The sequence below is a fragment of the Hermetia illucens genome, chromosome 4 (genome assembly GCF_905115235.1).
Source record: "Hermetia illucens chromosome 4, iHerIll2.2.curated.20191125, whole genome shotgun sequence".
In the NCBI taxonomy this organism is placed as follows: Eukaryota; Metazoa; Arthropoda; class Insecta; order Diptera; family Stratiomyidae; genus Hermetia; species Hermetia illucens.
Window position 1 is genome coordinate 167,220,558 of NC_051852.1, and position 17,907 is coordinate 167,238,464.

Below are 17,907 nucleotides of genomic sequence, written 5' to 3' on the forward strand. Positions count from 1 at the left end.
CATCTAAACATGGTACCAGGTTGTTTTCTAGGACCTGAATGTAATCGCTACTTTTCGTGCAAGATGTAACGACTTACAGTGAAAGGTATCCATTTGCAAAAAATGCAGTTCAAACCATCACGCTAACACCCCCGAAATTTCGTTTCGTAAAACGAAGCGGTTCCTTTCTAATGTCATGCCAGTAGCCACGAAAACCGTCGGGGCCATCCAGATTTCATTTTTTTCATCGGAGAATATGACCTGAAAAGTCTTTGTTGCTTCAGAGATTTTTACTTTGAACTGTATAAGATAAAGGTTACCGTATTCCAGTTTATATCCAAATTTTTCAATGCAAATGCCACTCTAGCATCCTTGTGATGTCACGTTAACTTCGGTACTTGCTTGATTTTTCTATATCGAAGCATATGAGCAAGCTTTAGGGTCCTTCAAATAGTAGATGTGGATCGTGAAACATTCACATCTGCTAAGCAACGCAAGTGTGCTGGGGCCACGGTTGAATTGCTGGCATCGCGCACAATTTGCTTTTCGATTTGCCCAATAAGATGTCTTTTACGCCCATAGCGCTTTGTTGTACCATATCCACTAGGACTTTTCAAAAAGGTTTGGACAACACAGAAACTACGCTTAATTTGCCGTGAAATTTCTTTCATACTGACTCCATTTTCCTTTAAACACACTATTTTGCCTTTTTCAAAGTCAGTAAGTTCTATACCGCGCGACATTTTGTCAAATTTACTTTAATTAAATCGAAAATACCTACTCGAGGTGTCAGTGACTTTATAATGGTGAAATACAGTATTTCCCGGTTAATTGAGCCAGCAAAATTTCACTAATTTCAACCCTCTTAAGCGGGGAACGCAATTACGGAAATCCCGGTTAATTGCGTACCTAACGCAATTACGGAAATCCTGGTTAATTGCGTACCTGACGCAATTATGGAAATCCTCGTTAATTGCGTGTCTAACGCAATAAACAACATTTTCAATAAGGTCACTGGATTTGAAGTAAACTCACTTCTTTACTACCTGTGTTTTATTTTATTTTATGAAAAAAATTAACATAAACAAAAAGGAAAGAAATCCAATAACAAATCATTAATTTTAAACTAAAAAATTTAAAAACTCAAAGACATAAAATTCATATTAAATAAAGGAACTCAAAAATCACAGAAATGGATATGAAGATTTAATAAAATAAAGGAGAATGCGTCAAAAATTTCATTCTGAGGAAGGAGTTTCTTTAAAATAATCAGTAATTTTCGACTGAGTAATTTTTTTCAAATAGTTTTTATAAACATATTCCTCAATGTTTTCCAGCTCCTGTATGAACTCATTTTGAGGCAATAAAAACTTTCGGACGGTTGTTAGGAAATTTAGCACATTCGGAAGACTAGGAATTTCATCAGGAATTTCATTCTCTGCATCACTATCGGAGTAGTCTTCATTGCTCTTCCTTTTCCAATGAAATTTCTTTAACTATCTCTTCATCTGTAAGTTGTCCACAGCACACCAAATTGTCGTCACAACGGATGTAGTTGTCGAATTCATCCCCTGATAAGTCACTGATGGTTTCAGTGATATCCTCCTGTTCATTTTCTGCAGATGGTGCTGCGTCACATTCGGAAATGAATTTAGCCTGAAAGTATAATACTTAGCTAATTCAAACGCACAACTTACTGAAATTATTTACCTTTTGGAAACACCTTGTTATAGACAATGGTCTGACTAACCACCAAGCATGTTTAATTATATGCAATGCATTAAAAATATTTATAGATTTCGCAAATTCTCCAATAGTCTTTCCACTTTCAATAGCAGAAATCTGTTTTCGTATTATAATTTGCCTATAATACGCTTTAAAAGAGTGTATTATCCCTTGATCCAATGGTTGGATCAAGGAGGTACTATTGGCCGGTAGATACTGAATATTAATGTTTTTCAGAATTTTTGTTGTTTTGTGAGATGCAGCATTATCCACGAACAGAATAATCTTACGGTTTTGTTTGGCCATCTCCTCGTCTAGAGAGATTAGAATACTTTCCCAGATTTCCCTCGTCATCCACGCTTTTTGGTGGGGATAGTATTTAAGAGACACAATTTTATTTTAAAACAGCGTGGATTTTTCGGTTTACCTATGATAATTACTTTTTTATAATCACCGGTGGCATTACATATGAAAAGCAAAGTTAAACGATCTTTTGACGATTTAAATCCATTATTATGACTTTCTTTTCTGCTTAGGGTTGATACCGGTAAAGCTTTAAAAAACAGACCACTCTCGTCGGCGTTAAATATATCTGATGATTTGTAACCTTCAATCAAATTCGGGAAAAGTGTGTTGATGAAATTATTTGCACTTTCCGAATCAGCAGATGCAGCTTCTCCATGAATTTTTTTCAAGGATATTCCCTCACGTTTCTGCCAGCGCCACAGCCAGCGGGTAGTGGGATTAAAAGCCTTGTTCAATGTCACAGCAAACTGTTTTGATTTTTCCAAAATCATATTTGTTGAAATGATTACACCCGATGATCTCATTTGATCAAACCAAATTAAAACAGCTCGGTCAACATCGTAACATGCACCATTTCTAATTCGCTTGCTTGACAGGTTATGCATTTTGGAGTTTTCTAAAATGTTTTTTTCATTTTGGATAATTCTATTGATCGTAGACATTGAGCATTTGTATTTGACACACACTTCCTGTTTGGTTTTTTCCTTACACTTGATTTCCTTAATGATTTGCATCTTTTGTTTTAAAGATAAGGTTACGTGTCTATTAGGACTCATTCGTTTCTGAAAAATATGCAAAGTTTTGCACTTTAGATATTATCACCATGTGTACATTTCTTAAATGCGTACCTACTTTAGATTTTTCCGTTATTTCACAAGAAATTTAAACACTTAACTTGTTTTATGAACTTGCAGAATCTTTATAAACGCTGGAAGCTTAAGTGACAACAACATTTCAGTGATGCCATATACATTTGTTGGGTTCTCTGTATTACAACTAATATTCATTTAAGTCTATTACGATTTCTTCAACCAATTTTTAGCTGTGCATTAAAACCGGGAAATTTTACATGTACATTTGTACGAAAATCTAAGAATGGTCGCGCAGTTAAAGGGGAAACGCAATAAAAAGGGATGCATTTAAGCGGGAAGACATGTGGACATTTTCTTAGGGACAAAAATTTGCTCTTACTTTTAATGCAATAAAAAGGGAAAATCAATTAAAAGGGACGCAATTAACCGAGAAATACTGTACTAATAAAGTGAAGCCAACTTGATAAACAAAGTACCGTTAGTTTTACACGTGCAGAAGTTATTTATGTGTTTTTGTTTCTTGCCTCTCGTCACTTTCGTTGAACATTGTTACCCTACAGTATACTATTTGAAAATAATGCGATTCTGAAAGTGACCTTATAATTATGAAACACACCCGGGGTTCTTATCGCTCTAGAGCCTACTGTATTTACAATGACAGTGACCAACTTAAAGCAATAATAATAATCGTTGGCGCAACACTCCATATTGGATCAGGGCGTTGAAGTGTGTTAGAGCACTTCATTCAAGACCAAAACGGTACACTACGGTATACTGTAGGAGGCAATGTGGTCAGCATTGCGCTCGCCCGAGATTATTACCTTGACTTAACTCAGGTACTCATTCACAGCTGAGTGGAATGGTATCCGACGTCAAATCACGATACGAATCCCACTGCCACCAGCGAGATTTGAACCGCGACCTTCCGTACGACAGCCTTGTGCTCTAACCACTCAGCTATCCGGAAACTTAAAGCAATGGTTTCGGTTTAAAATCGATTCGATAGACTATCGATTCTTCACATCGCCGAGCCGATTAAACCATTCGGCTGGTTAATCACGACGGCAGCTATCTCAATAATTAAAAAAGTGGCGAAAGTTAATCGTGCAGGTCTGCAAATATCAACTCCAGCTCCACTGAAGTGTCCTGTCAACATGCGATTGCAGGCTTCAGTGCTAGCCAAGTCCTTTTCGACACTTCATTCCCTTGTTGGTTTATTAGCCTTTATCATTTTCTTTTTTATTTCTCCAAATCTCCTCAATCGAAACGAACAACAAAATTGCATATTTATTACAGGTAATAGTTTAAATGAAATTGATATGCCTATGTATTATAATTATGCAGGGTGTCCCGTTTATAATGGTATAAATTTTAATGGTAAATAATACCACTTGTTTGAGGAAAAGTGGTCCAAGGAATGGGCATTCTATCTTCAACCATTGCAGAGTTATAGCGTTTTCCGTGAATAGTGTCAAAAAGCTTGACCTTCCCAAAATAATTCAATCGTTTAATCCCAAATTTGATACCATTTCCGGAAACTTCATAAATTTTTCTATGAATGGATATTTTTTCAATTGGTTTCAAAGGTCAGCAAGATACAACTCTTCCTCTTTTTCTTCAGCCTTTGTCCCGTTCACAAGCGGGGTCAGCTCGTCGTGATCAAATCAAAATCGATTTTTCATCTAAATTCCAATATACATTATTGTAACGGTACTTTAAACTTACAAACCTGCAAAGTTGACAAAAGTTGCCTCATTATGTTAGCTTTCAAATGACATGTAAAACTGAAGGGTTTAAATGCGACAAAACGTGTTCTTGATATTGAACAAATTCACTTAAATATGCCAATTTCAAAGGCAAACAATAGAAAATTAATGCGCCAAAACACTAGACTACCATGGACCATGGCGAATAAAATCACGCCAGTCTCAAACTATCAGTTGCCACAGATTGACGTACTACTTTTTTTCCAATTTAAATTTTGTTATATATATTTGGATGATATGAATTGTTATATATTTGCGTGCCGGCTGCAGCTTCTCTCATCCGCGTTCCGGACGCAAATCGGTTTACCGTCTGTCTGTCTGCCTTTTTTTGAGGAGGTGGCTCCCTGCCCCGCGGAACCACCATAAGGTATTACATCACCGGGCGGAGTCAGCTCACTCTAGCTTAATCCCATTTCTTCTATACGCGGCGCACGTGACCGCGTTTTTCTCCTTTTCTCTGCCTTTCGCAATTTATCTTGAATTGATGCGATCATGAAGTTAACCGCATCCCAATTCTCTTGATGTGCTAGCATTTTCGGCACCAGATTTTCTGGTACCAGCACCTCTCCTAGAGTCTCCTCTAGGTTCCTCCTTTCTTCCACAAATCTCGGACAGTGGAAGAATACATGCTCTGGATCCTCTGGGACTCCATCACAATTTGGACAGTCGGGTGAGGTCTCCAATTTAAACCTGTGAAGGTATTGGAGATATCCTCCATGTCCCGTGAGAAACTGGGTGAGGTTATAATTAATCTCACCGTGTCGTCTCTCCAACCACTCCTTGATGGCAGGAATGAGCCTGTGAGTCCACCGACCCTTTCCCGAGCGTTCCCACCGCTCTTGACATCTATTTATGGATCTCTCCCTCTCAGCGTTCTTCGTCTGCAATAAGGGAGAGATTGGCTTCGCATGGTATATATTCGCCATCTCATCTGCCAAGATGTCAATCGGCATCATTCCAGAGATGACGAATGCTGCATCATCTGAGACAGTCCTGAAGGCAGAGCATACCCTCAGAGCTGTCCTCCTGTAGACTGCATTCAGTTTGCTAGTGTTAACTGACATCCGCAACGCCTCGCTCCAAACTGGGGTCGCATAGAGCATGATTGAGGTCACCACCCTGGCTATAAGCAACCTAGAGGTATGCCGTGGCCCTCCCACGTTCGGCATCATCCTCGCCAGGGCCATACTAGCTTTGGATGATTTATCACAAACATACTGTAAGTGTTGCTTATAGCTGAGCTTCCTGTCTATCACCACCCCCAAGTATTTGATGGTCGGCTTGGAAGTGTTGATATGATTCCCGATTCTAACACAGGCGTAATTTCTCTTCCGGCGCTTCGTGATGAGGACCGCTTCCGTTTTTTCCTCCGCAAGCGTCAGACCAGAGCTCTCTAACCAGCATTTGACAGCACTGATTACCTCGCTTGAGTATAACTCAGCATCTTCGAGATGCTTTGCCACAACAACCAGTGCAATGTCGTCAGCGTAACCCACTACTGTGGCTTCCTCCGGAAGGGGAAGATTAAGTACATCGTTATACATGATGTTCCACAGTAGTGGGCCCAATACGGAGCCCTGCGGGACACCCGCGGAAACGACGTATTCCTGCGGTCCGTCATCAGTGTCGTACCATAGCCTCCTTTCAGTTAAATAACTATCGACAATTGCAGCGAGATAGGCGGGAATACCAACCTTCGCTAAGGATTTCCGTATTAGATTCCAATTGGCCGAATTGAATGCATTTTTCACGTCCAGGGTTACTACCACGCAATATTTGCTGGTACCACCCTTTCCGTGAATTGCATCTTCGGCCAAGCTAGTAACCAATTTGATGGCATCAATGGTTGATCTGGCTTTACGGAACCCATACTGCCGATCTGAAAGGCCGCCTTGGCTCTCAACTACCGGGAGTAATCTATTATAGATTACCCGCTCCAACATTTTCCCCACCGTGTCCAAAAGACATATGGGTCGGTATGAGGATGGTTCACCTGGAGGTTTACCAGGCTTAGGCAGAAGCACCAACTTCTGCCGCTTCCATACCGCTGGAAATATTCCCTCGGACATGCATGCTTCGAAAAACTCAGCGAACATGTCCGGCCTGGATTTCACGGCAAGCTTAAGGGCCTTATTCGGTACTCCGTCCAGACCCGGTGCTTTATTGTCTCCTATTCTGCCGCAGATCTCCAGGAGCTCGTCTCTGGTGACTGGCGGGATTGCCGTCACATTCAGAGGTGGTTGGAACGTGTCGGTGTTCTCCTCTTGCTGGGGAATAACCCCTGGATGATTTTCAACAAGAGGGTGGGGCACGTGATCTGCGGAGACGAACGGCCTCTAAATCGTCCCATCACGATTCCATAAGCTCTCCCCCACGGATTTACGTCCGCTTCTGAGCAGAGCTCCCTAAAGCATTTCCTCTTGCTTCGCTGGATCGCGAGCTTGAGGGTTTTGCGGGCTGCCTTGTAGGCGCACTCTTTCTGCCCTTGATCGACTCTACCTACCGCCCTTTGAGCCGCTCTTCTGGCTCGGTGGCAGGCTGATCGAAGGCCGGTCAGTTCATCATTCCACCAGTAGTTTGGTCTTCTACTGGGGAATGAGCACCTCCTAGGCATAGACGCGTCACATGCTTTGGCGATGCATTGAGCCAGATGGACAGCTCTTTCCGTAGAGGCGCCTGCTATATCAGGTTGATCTAACCACACCTCTAAGAAGCTCTGCTCATCCAAAGATTTTACAGACCAGCCTGAAATCTTTTTCGGTTTCGGGCATGATAGCTCTTTGCCCTGAGGTTCGACACATGTCTCAAAGAAAATTGCCTGGTGATCGCTGTGGGTGTAGCGTTCGCTGACGCACCAGGACATACCACGCGCCAGCGAAGGGCTGACAAAGGTCAGGTCTACAACTGAGCCCGACCCCCCTTTCTGGAAGGTGTTTACGGCACCTTCGTTAGCCAAAACCATGTCCAGCTGCGCAAAAGCTTATATTAAACTGCGCCCCCTAGCATTTGATTCTCTGCTACCTCACTCTAGGGCCCAAGTATTGAAATCACCAGCAATCACCTTTGGACTTCGTCGCCTTGCGTCGAGAACAAGATTATCAAGCATTTGCTCGAATTCAGACAGTGTCAAATTTGGTGGGGCGTAGCAGCTGTATACATATACACCACTTATTTTCGCCCACACAAAGCCAGTGGCTGCCTGACTTGCAGTACATTGTATGGCCTGTCGACCGCAAGCCCATATCGCCGCTCCACCAGTCGAATCTGTGACCCATACGCCACCGTGACGGTTTCTGTACGGCTCACTTATGATGGCGATTTCCATCTCTGATTCGAACGTGGTCTGCTCAAGTAAATCCTGAGCGACCCTGCAACGATTGAGGTTTATCTGAATAAACCTCATTTTCTTGTTGCAGCACCTTCCTAAATTCAGGACATTTACTACTTCCGGCAATATGCCGGTTATCTTGCCCCTCTTTCACCTCGCACAATAGGCATTTGGGGTCCCTATTGCACTCCCTGGCAATATGGCCCTTCTCCCCACACCTTCTGCATCGATCGGATCGATCAATGCTGCTGGTGCATACCTTGGCGAAGTGCCCAAACATGAGGCATTTAAAGCACCTCTTTAGTGAAGTCTGTTCTCTTAAACGGCAGACAACCCATCCAATCCGAACTTTTCCGGCAGCCAACAACATCTGCGCTGTCTCCGCTGGTACTCGTATTGTGGCCGTTTGAGTACCGCCATAGGCTTTTCGTAAACTTACAACAGACTCCTCTGTAAGTTCTTCCAACTTGAATTGCTCCTTCAGAGCTGTACAAATTTCTGCTTTTGATGTTGTCTGTCTGTCTGTCCGTCACACGTATTTATCTCGGAGACGGTTATAGCGATTGACACCAAGTTTGTTAGAAAGGTGGGAACTGTGAACGCTCACACATACAGTGAGTTACATCCTTTTACTTTGAATTTAAGGGGGGGTCCCCATACATGCAAAAGGGGGGTGTAACATTTTTTTTCATCAAATATAGCCATGTGGGGTATCAAATTAAAGGTCTCGATTAGTACTTTTCGAAGCCGATCTTAGTTTTGACATTTCTTGGAAACGTGGGCAGTGCGAGGGGTTAAAAGCGATCATTTCTTTACGGGGGCCATTCTCAGAAACTACCAAACCGAAAAATCTGAAAAAAATCAGAAGGCTGCCACTATATGGTGCCTTGGCTCTGAAATACCTTTCATACCGATATCTGTTCAAAGAAAGTTAATAATAGTAGATTACTATAATTTTTTGTAATTGGCTGGAAACCCTCCTTAAATTCATCCTAGCGGCACGAAATTCTGCAGTGATGTAGGCTATAATGTAGAGCATGATCATACCAAGTTTGATTGAAATCGCACTATTACTAACAAATTTATAATACGTCGAAGTTGTTGCTTCTTCGAAAATTGAAGACTATCAATGTCAATATCACCCGAAAGTGGACATATGCATATATTACGTGCTACGTACTAAGAAATACACAAAACCTTTCGTACCTGAAGCGCCCAGCTTCCGGTTTCCCGACTTGTTTTTTAAATCAATGCCAGATGAATTCTATGTTTTCAAGAGATGCCAGATAAATTCTATGTTTTCAAGGGAGAAACTTATCATGGTGATAAAGCAAATAAAGAGAGACTGACTGTCCTGGCCTGTGCCAATTCTGTTGGGTCAGAAAAGTTATGTTTGCTAGTGATTGGTAAAGCAGAAAATCCACGTTGTTTCAAAAACGTTAGATCGTTCCCTGCGGACGGTTACAGGACAAGACTATAATGCATAGCTATCTTTTAGAAAAAGAAGTCGTTGATAGCAAACGACCCTTGATTGTGCATGATGCGCTTCTGATATTGCAGGTTCTTCCTGGATATTCTTCCATTGATGACAATGTGGCACCGTACGAAATTCAATTCAATTCAATTGAAGACCTTATTGAGAATGTGAATAACACACAAAAAGGGGACCTAAGTGATAACGATGAAGACGAAGGGGAGTCAACTCCGATTTTGTCAAACGCCCAGGCATGATCAGCTGTAAATGGTTTAAGACGCTATGTAGCTCAGAGTGAAATTATGCGGTATTTCCAACGATTAATTAATTGAAGTAATAAAAACTTGTTGCTGATGAAGGGAACAAGTGGTTCCCGAAATATCGGAATTTGCAAGAATAAATATCCACACCAACGAAAAAGAAACAACAAGTTTTTATTACTTCAGCTATGTAGCTTCTTTGAATTAAAGCGAAGTCGCGCTGCAGTAATTAAATTCTGTTGAAAATCTCTGTAATTGCTAATGTATCAAAATCTTTCTGTCAAACTAAAATAAGTGTTTGGTGACGCTTGATTGCTCTTTAACCAAAAAAGTACTAAAAATCGAGCAAAAGTAATGCAACGAACCCAACTATAGTTTATAGCTGGGTTTCATCTCTGTTTTCCCTCTTGTGCGGAGTTTTCTCATTGGCTTCGAAATAGAAACTTTAACATAATTAGGTATAATTCGCGATTTCCTGGGACGACCCTGTAAATGTGGTAGCGATATTTTCCCGGTCCAAAAGGCTTTTCCATACTTTCCATGACTTCACTCGCGGACTTTAACCATGAGCCATTGTAAACTACGTAAAGGGTACTTCTAAGCTCCTTATGGCTTATGCATACAATTCATCAACACATACCAGAGTAACTGAGTGGGAAATAGAAAAGGTAAAAGACAATTAACCAGTTTATGGATTTTGGACAACCACTAGAGTTTGTTCACGGAAAAAAACTAACAATTCTACTATATTTTCACGAATCTCCTAATTTTTCCATTCCTATATGAGCGCTTTCATTTATTTTTTGAAGTAAACATAACAACATCATAGCAACGGTATCAATGAAAGGACAATCAAATAAACAATCCCTTGTCATTCCAGGGTTATTTATAATTTTCTACTCTTAGAAATTCAGTTTTACTGACAAAGGAATTTTCTTCATACTATAAATATGAATTCTATCAGGATTCCTGGCATACCACTTCTTCCTGGAACTACTCTAAGGGATGTGAGTACTGATAACCTATTTGGAAAAATGTTTGATTTTAATAAGCAAAATTACACTTCAAGATTTCGAAGAGACACTTTCCCCGTATTGCTCAATTTACACATCAAAATGGCGTTCCAATGCTGGCTGAGGATAGGCCTTTGGACTATCGTGGTAAAGTCGTCGAAGGTTTCACAAAAATCTACCCTCCTGGACGTGAACCTAAATATCCAGGATGGTTGTCATTTGATAAGCAAATGTTGACTTTCCACGCATATTTTAAGGAGTCACTAGAAGAAGTGAATCAAGCTCCTTACCAAGTCAGGCATGTGAAAATTTATTACTTCCTGGAGGACGACACTGTGCAAGTGGTGGAGCCACAAGTTCTTAACTCAGGTATTCCCCAAGGATGCTTGGTGTCAAGGCAGCGAATTCCGCATGCTGCCCCTTGTACTAATGATTTCATCACATTGCTGGATTTGAATGTGGATAAAACAGTACGCATCTATGACCGAGTGTACCACATAACGGGCTGCGACAAGTTTACTCGTCACTTCTTAAACCGAGCAGGAATCTCTGTACCCGATGAAATACCCAGTCCTCTGTAGGAAGCGCTCAAGCATTTTGTTTTCATATTCATTATCAAATATTTTTTCAGAGATCCATTCACAGAAATGCGTAAACGAAAACTTACGGGGGCACATGCGAAAAAACCAAATCGTGTGGAAGATACTCTAGGGCAGTTTCTCGCTTACGATCGACAGATATTAAAATTCGATGCCTATTGGAACGATCGTTCAGAGTTTGGTGAATTACGGAAATTGCAACTTTACTATTATTTGGCTGATGATACCATAGAAATAAAGGAAATATACGCCCCAAACTCGGGTAGGGATGGACCAGCTGTCTTCCTGAAAAGGAGCTTATTACCTAAAGTGAGTCTGCCGAGGAATTGTCTAGTGGGACTGTAACTCGTTTTAACACATCGTTCAATAAGTCCCGGGACTAACTATGAAAACAACATTTTATCGGCAAAATTCTTTATTATTCATCAACATAATCTCCTTCAAGGGTTATTACAATCATTCCAACGCTTCTCTAACTTTTCAATGCTATGTTTGTAGAACGATTTGTCTTTTGACTCAAAATGAGCCTCAGTAGCAGCGATCACCTCCTCATTTGAGCCAAATCTTTTTCCCTGCAGCATCTTTTTGAGATCCGCAAAGAGCCAGCAGTCGCTGGGGGCCAGATCCGGCGAGTACGGAGGATGAGGAAGCGGTTGGAAGCCTAATTCGTTGAATTTGGTCATCGTTTTGATTGACTTGTGGCACGGTGCGTTGTCTTGATGAAAGATGACTTTCTTCTTCTTCATGTGTGGGCGTTTTTTCGCTATTTCGGCCTTCAAACGATCCAATAACACCATATAGTAGTCGCTATTGATGGTTTTTCCTTTTTCAAGGTAGTCAATGAAAATTATACCATTCGCACCCCAGAATACGGACGCCATCACTTTGCTGGCCGACTGTTGTGTTTTTGGACACTTCGGGCGGCTTTTACCGGTCGTATGTCATTCAGCTGACTGGCGACTTGACTCCGGAGTGAAATGGTGAATCCATGTTTCGTCCACTGTCACATATCGACGCAAAAAATCCTGTTTATTGCGAGTAAACAGTGCCAAACAGCTCTCCGAATCATTGATACGTTGTTGCTTTTGTTCCATTGTGAGCAAATGCGGCAGCCATTTGGAAAAAAACCTTTTTCATAGCCAATTTTTGGTGCAAAATAGTAAATGCACTACCAGTTGATATGTTCACCATCTTAGCTATCTCGCGCACTTTCATTTTGCGGTCACCCATCACGATTTTCAATACTTGCTTGGTGTTTTCGGGAGTTACTCCCTCATTTGGCCGACCTGAACGTTCCGCATCATTTGTATCAGCACGACCGCGTTTCACGTCGAAAACCACCGACAAATGGTTGTTTTCGACGGAGTAGAGTCCGGATAACGTTTTTCAAGTCATTGCTGAGCTTGAACAGTGTTTTTTCCGCATTAGAAAACAATGTTTTATCAACACATGAAACTCGTTTTGGTCCATTTTTTCACGATTGCAAAAGTAACGTCACTTTAACCACTATAGCTTTCTTGGTTATGTTTCGAATTACATCAAATTTTGACACATCTTATCTGAAGGTTGGTATATAAATGGCATTATTAGCGCCATTTCTACGCTAGTCCCGGGACTTATTGAACGATGTGTTATGCTTGTGTATTCTAAAAATTTGTTTGACTAGGAATGGATAGGTTTGCCACAACCAGGTGGTGATGCCCAGCCAACCATCCTAAATGTACTGGGTGGAGGACTTAGAGGAGGTCGCTTTATGATAGACGGACTAGATATGAATAATCGCAAGGAAAACTGTTATAGAGACAACGATCTCGTTATAGGCGCCCATATTAATGTTTACGGCCGGGACGTTGTTCTGGTCGACTGCGATGCTTTCACAAAGAACTATTACCGGAAAAAGGTATGTTGTTTCTTGAAAATATATTTGGTGAACACTTCAATCTATTAACTTGACTATCTTTACAGTACGGAATCGAACTATTCAATCCAGTCCCGTATCCGCAAAATTTCAAAAAAGAGTGCATAGATACCTCACAACGAGACCTGCCACCTTTCAATGGTTGGGGGTCACATATTGATTCCGAAGGCAACTGCAAGACCGTTGAGCCGAAGGCGCCACAGTTTGATTTCAAAAAATTTTTCAAATACGATCGTTGCGTATTACGATTTGGTGCAAAAATGATTTCCCCAATTCCAGAAAATTGCGACCGTGTGTTCATTATCTCTTATTATCTAGCGGACGACACTTTATCTATATTCGAATTGGCTAGTCGTAATTCAGGATTTTACGGGGGAGAATTCTTTAAACGTGATACATTTTACTTGCCTGATCAAGAGTGGTTCACCTCAAAACGCCCAGAAATTTATAAAGCTCATCATTTCTATATCGGCGCCATGAGAAGATTGAGAGATCATCTTTTTCGTATTGTAACCGCTGACGAATTCACCCTGTTATATATGGAAAATCATCCCGCTAATGTAAGTATAATGAACTTTCCTGTACATTTCCGATGGGATGTTGGTTGCAATCGGGTCCAGATACTTTTTTTTATGGATGGAGGTGGAAATCTTAGAAAGACGCTGCTGCACCAGGTTGCAGCAGTGTATGGGATTCGCACCCACTAAAACCACCCCCACTCTTCCGTCCCTCCCCGCGGGACCACCGTGAAGTGTTACTTCGCGGGGAGGCTCTGGTTCGCTATACCAGCTCGTCCATGTCGCGTCTCCGTCGCGCCGCCTTCCGAGCTCGTTCCAACTCCAGGAGTTTTGTCTGCACCACGGCTACTACCTCATTTGCCGCCATCCAGTTTTCCTCCTACTTCAGCATCTCTTCCACCAGGTTCGAGGGCTCGATGTCCGCCCCTAAGATGCTGTTCAACCTCCTTTTCTGCTGCAGAAATCTGGGACAATGGAACATAACGTGCTCCGGGTCCTCGGGTGTAGCACCGCATTCAGGACAGTTGGGAGACTCGTCCAACTTGAAGCGATGCAAATACTTCCTATAGCCACCGTGTCCCGTAAGGAACTGTGTCAGGTGGTAATTCAATTCTCCGTGCTTTCGGTCGACCCATTTCTCGATACACGGTATCAATGTATGGGTCCACCGGCCCTTGTCGGAGTTATCCCACCGTTGTTGCCAATTGCCACACAACTCTCTCCTGATGGCTTTTCGGAAATTCGCATTCACCTCGGCTGGATTTGCCTTCCGTTTTTCGTAGAGCCAGTGTGCCTCGCTCGCCAGAAGATCTATAGGGATCATTCCTGCGATGACACACACACTGCCTCCGTCGACGCCGTCCTAAATGCGCTACACACCCTTAGCGCAATTGGCAGGTATGCCGAACTTAACTTCCTCCGGTTGACAGCGTGGTTCAACGCTCCCGCCCAGACAGGGGCCGCGTATAGCAGGATCGACCTCACCACTCCCGCGTTGAGTAGCCTGCGACTATACTTCGGCCCTCCCACGTTAGGCATCATCCTTGCAAGGGATGAGCTGGCATTTGCTGCCTTCTCTCGCGCATAATCCGAGTGTCCCTTGAAACTCAGCTTGGCGTCGATCATCACCCCCAGGTATTTGGCAACTGATTTTGAAACGACCTCATGATTACCAACCCGGATGGTAACCGTGTTGTTCTTCTTACGGTTGGTAATGAAGACCGCCTCCGTCTTTTCGTCCGCCAGGTCCAACTTGGCCATTCGTAACCATGACTTGATGGTATGAATGGCTTCATTTGCATAAAGCTCCACATCCTCGGGATGCTTTGCAATTGCAACTACCGCCAGGTCGTCCGCAAAACCAATCAGCGTTGTCTCCTTCGGCACGCGAAAGCTAAGCACTCCGTCGTACATTATGTTCCACAGCAGCGGTCCCAATACAGAACCTTGAGGCACACCTGCTATCACAATGCACTCCTTTGGCCCGTCGTCGCGTCTCGTACCAGAGAAGTCTGTCCGAAAGGTAACTCTCGATGAGCCTAGCCAAGTAGCTAGGAACACCCAGTTTGGCCAAAGTGCCCCTAATCCAGCCCCAGTTGGCTGAGTTAAAAGCATTTTTGACGTCCAGCGTCACCAGAGCACAGCATTTGCCCATGGCTATTGCATTTCGAGCAAATTGCACGACCTTTGCTACTGCATCGACCGTAGAACGAGCTCGCTGAAACCCATATTGCCGTTCTGAAAGACCACCCGCAAGCTCGATGAACGGGAGCAGCCTGTTGTATATCACCTTCTCCAACATCTTCCCCATGGTGTCTAAGAGACAAATAGAGCGATATGAAGAGGACAGGGTCCAGATACTTGTAAGGTCATTCAGAGTGCTACCATCATCCTGGGAAACTTCAATACCAATATTCATTGTTATTCAGTAATGCATTTACGATACTCAACGACTTTATATTACAGTTCCCTCTTTCTGATGTAAAAACGATACTGAAAAAAATTCGCGAAACGCTGCAAACCAACTATAAAGAATTCATACGAAAAAAAATGGAAGGAGTTTGTACAATGGATCTCGATGGCCAAAAAGTATCACTTATATGTTTCGACAACGTTCGAAATGCATTGATTGAGCTGCTTGGAGAAAGGATAACTGAACAGGAGATCATTTCGCTTTGTCGTCACTTCTCTGCAGAAGAGAAACATCCACCCAGTTGTAAACGGGAGCGTGTCAGGTCGGCAGCACAGCTTGCCATAAAACGTGACCTTTGGGACTCCTTAGACCGTTTCAAGGAACTGATTTACCATTTCGATCCAGCAAAACGAGGCTTTCTTCCAGAAAATCGAGTTCGATCGATTATTTTAGGATGTCGTTTACCCTTTACTCCTGAAATGATTGACAATATAATGGACGTACTAAATCGCAACTCTGATTGTGAAATTGAATTATGTGATCTTATAAATATGATCGATGTAAGCAATAACCCCGCACCTGCCATAGCTCCGGTTAATGTAGCATTTGAACTTTGTCCTAATATCCCATTTTCCATGAGTGGAAGAATGGTTATATGGGATAGATTGATTGAGGGAATAGGATTAGAAAAATCGATGATGGAAACTGAATAGTAGATGAATTGAACATTTTATTTGTATTGTGCCTAATTTAGATTGTATAAAAATGCTCGTCTATGCATATTTTGTTAATTAAAATTTTGTGCAATGGAAAGTCCTGCATGGGATTCTTCTAACATAATGCGTTTCTAGCTCCACTAGTTCTCTTTCAACTTAAGGGGGTCTCCCCCGTGACTGCCAGTTTTTTTTTTTTTGTTGACAACCAAAAAAATATAGAACCTTAAGTTTTCTATAATATATTTAATAACATTTCAGTAGTATTTCGTATGGTATAAATCTACATAAGAGCATGAGTTGCACCACTCCGAAAAGACCCACTTTGAAAAAAACGTTGTTGAGTGCCTCTGGTGAATCATCCCACTTACCAAGCTTACCCTCCAGTACATTGTATCCGAGCTCGATAAATGGGAGCGTGAGAAGTTCTATCGTTTCAAGAAGATCAAAGACAAAGGAAAAAAAGGGACAGCTACCTAAAGAAGAGCTGCTTGCGAAGAACATCGGCATTCGCGACCAAACCGCTTTGTTTTGGTTCCAGTTCGAATGTCATCAGATGCAATCACGCTCAGGAACCTAGATGAGGAGTCAGTGATGCACTAATGGACAAGGGATCAATCACGCGCGTCGCTGATATTCAGGGCGAGGGCTGCTACGCTCCACTCAAAGCGCAGCTCATCAGTCGTCTGTCGGTAAGTGAGACAGGAAAGATCATTTATCGCACCACAACGAAAAAGCTAAGTTGCCTGGGAATTCGGTGACGTCTACCCGGATTGCAGCAACACGCCGCAGGTGCAATTTTCTAGTGAACACGAGCGTGGGGGTCTCGATCCTCCCCGTCACCAGACCCATTATTCCCAAAATTATTTCCACAGCAAACTGCACGCCCATAAACACTTACGACTGCAGGCAGGTAGGCGCTTCATTTTAGCGCATATCAGGATCTCCGTATTAGGCGCAAACTTCCTGTATTACTATGGGTGGAGGATATACAGCATAGGATAATTTCAACCAACTCAAACAAGAACACTCTTTCCATGATTTTTGAGGATATTGTCGATCTACGTATTCACATACTCCTCCTAAAGCCCCGCAATATTACTATCGAATATAGTATCTCCCAACCAGTTAAGCACGATGTTCAGCACCACGTCGAAATTACTGCTTCCCCATCCCTCTCGAAGATGCGTCCGTTAACACCCCAGAAGCTCGCTGTTGCGCAGAAAGAGTATGAACATCTACTTAATCCGGGGATATGTAGACACACAGTTACATCTTTCAGCATTGAAAAATGCAAATTCTTCAACCGCAGTTGAAATTTTTAGGCCATTTCATCACCCCTGACGGTCTACAAACCGACCCAGACAAGATACAAGCGATAGCGAGCTTTCTAGATCAAATTAAAAGAAGAGAATATGTAATATTTTATTTTATTTCAGCAGGGCTCTGCTGACTAAATATATTTCGTGTAGGGTCTCGGGATCCAGAGGGGTTACGTACGGCTCTTCTGCACCTTCGGCGCCGGTTGGTTTCTGATACCCCGACAGGTTGGCTGCTAGATAAGCTCGTTGTTTCCCTTTTTCT

The 17,907-nt window shown here is 42.3% G+C and overlaps 2 protein-coding genes across 2 annotated transcripts; one reads left to right on the forward strand and one right to left on the reverse strand.

Moving 5' to 3' along the window:
* Nucleotides 1-1,440: 1,440 nt before the first annotated feature.
* LOC119654149 (tigger transposable element-derived protein 6-like) lies at nt 1,441-2,077 on the reverse strand. The gene is made up of 2 exons (XM_038059312.1): nt 1,690-2,077; nt 1,441-1,635 (listed from the first exon to the last, which is right to left on the reverse strand). The coding sequence occupies exons 1-2, from the start codon at nt 2,056-2,058 to the stop codon at nt 1,441-1,443; spliced, it is 564 nt and encodes a 187-aa protein (XP_037915240.1). The 5' UTR covers nt 2,059-2,077.
* An 8,648-nt stretch (nt 2,078-10,725) lies between these two features.
* LOC119654737 (EF-hand domain-containing family member C2-like) lies at nt 10,726-16,423 on the forward strand. Its single transcript, XM_038060268.1, has 5 exons — nt 10,726-11,240; nt 11,295-11,571; nt 12,929-13,162; nt 13,228-13,740; nt 15,664-16,423. Exons 1-5 carry the CDS (start codon nt 10,777-10,779, stop codon nt 16,321-16,323), a joined length of 2,148 nt encoding a protein of 715 aa, XP_037916196.1. The 5' UTR covers nt 10,726-10,776; the 3' UTR covers nt 16,324-16,423.
* The last annotated feature ends 1,484 nt before the right edge of the window (nt 16,424-17,907 follow it).

What these genes read in the sequence shown, in the direction of transcription:
- LOC119654149 (XM_038059312.1), bottom strand. Translation starts at nt 2,058, where the DNA reads ATGACGAGGGAAATCTGGGAAAGTATTCTAATCTCTCTAGACGAGGAG. An exon ending in TAACAAGGTGTTTCCAAAAG is followed by an intron (nt 1,636 to 1,689) that starts GTAAATAATTTC and finishes TTATACTTTCAG; the next exon opens with GCTAAATTCATTTCCGAATG.
- LOC119654737 (XM_038060268.1), top strand. Translation starts at nt 10,777, where the DNA reads ATGCTGGCTGAGGATAGGCCTTTGGACTATCGTGGTAAAGTCGTCGAA. An exon ending in GATGAAATACCCAGTCCTCT is followed by an intron (nt 11,241 to 11,294) that starts GTAGGAAGCGCT and finishes ATATTTTTTCAG; the next exon opens with AGATCCATTCACAGAAATGC. An exon ending in AGAACTATTACCGGAAAAAG is followed by an intron (nt 13,163 to 13,227) that starts GTATGTTGTTTC and finishes CTATCTTTACAG; the next exon opens with TACGGAATCGAACTATTCAA.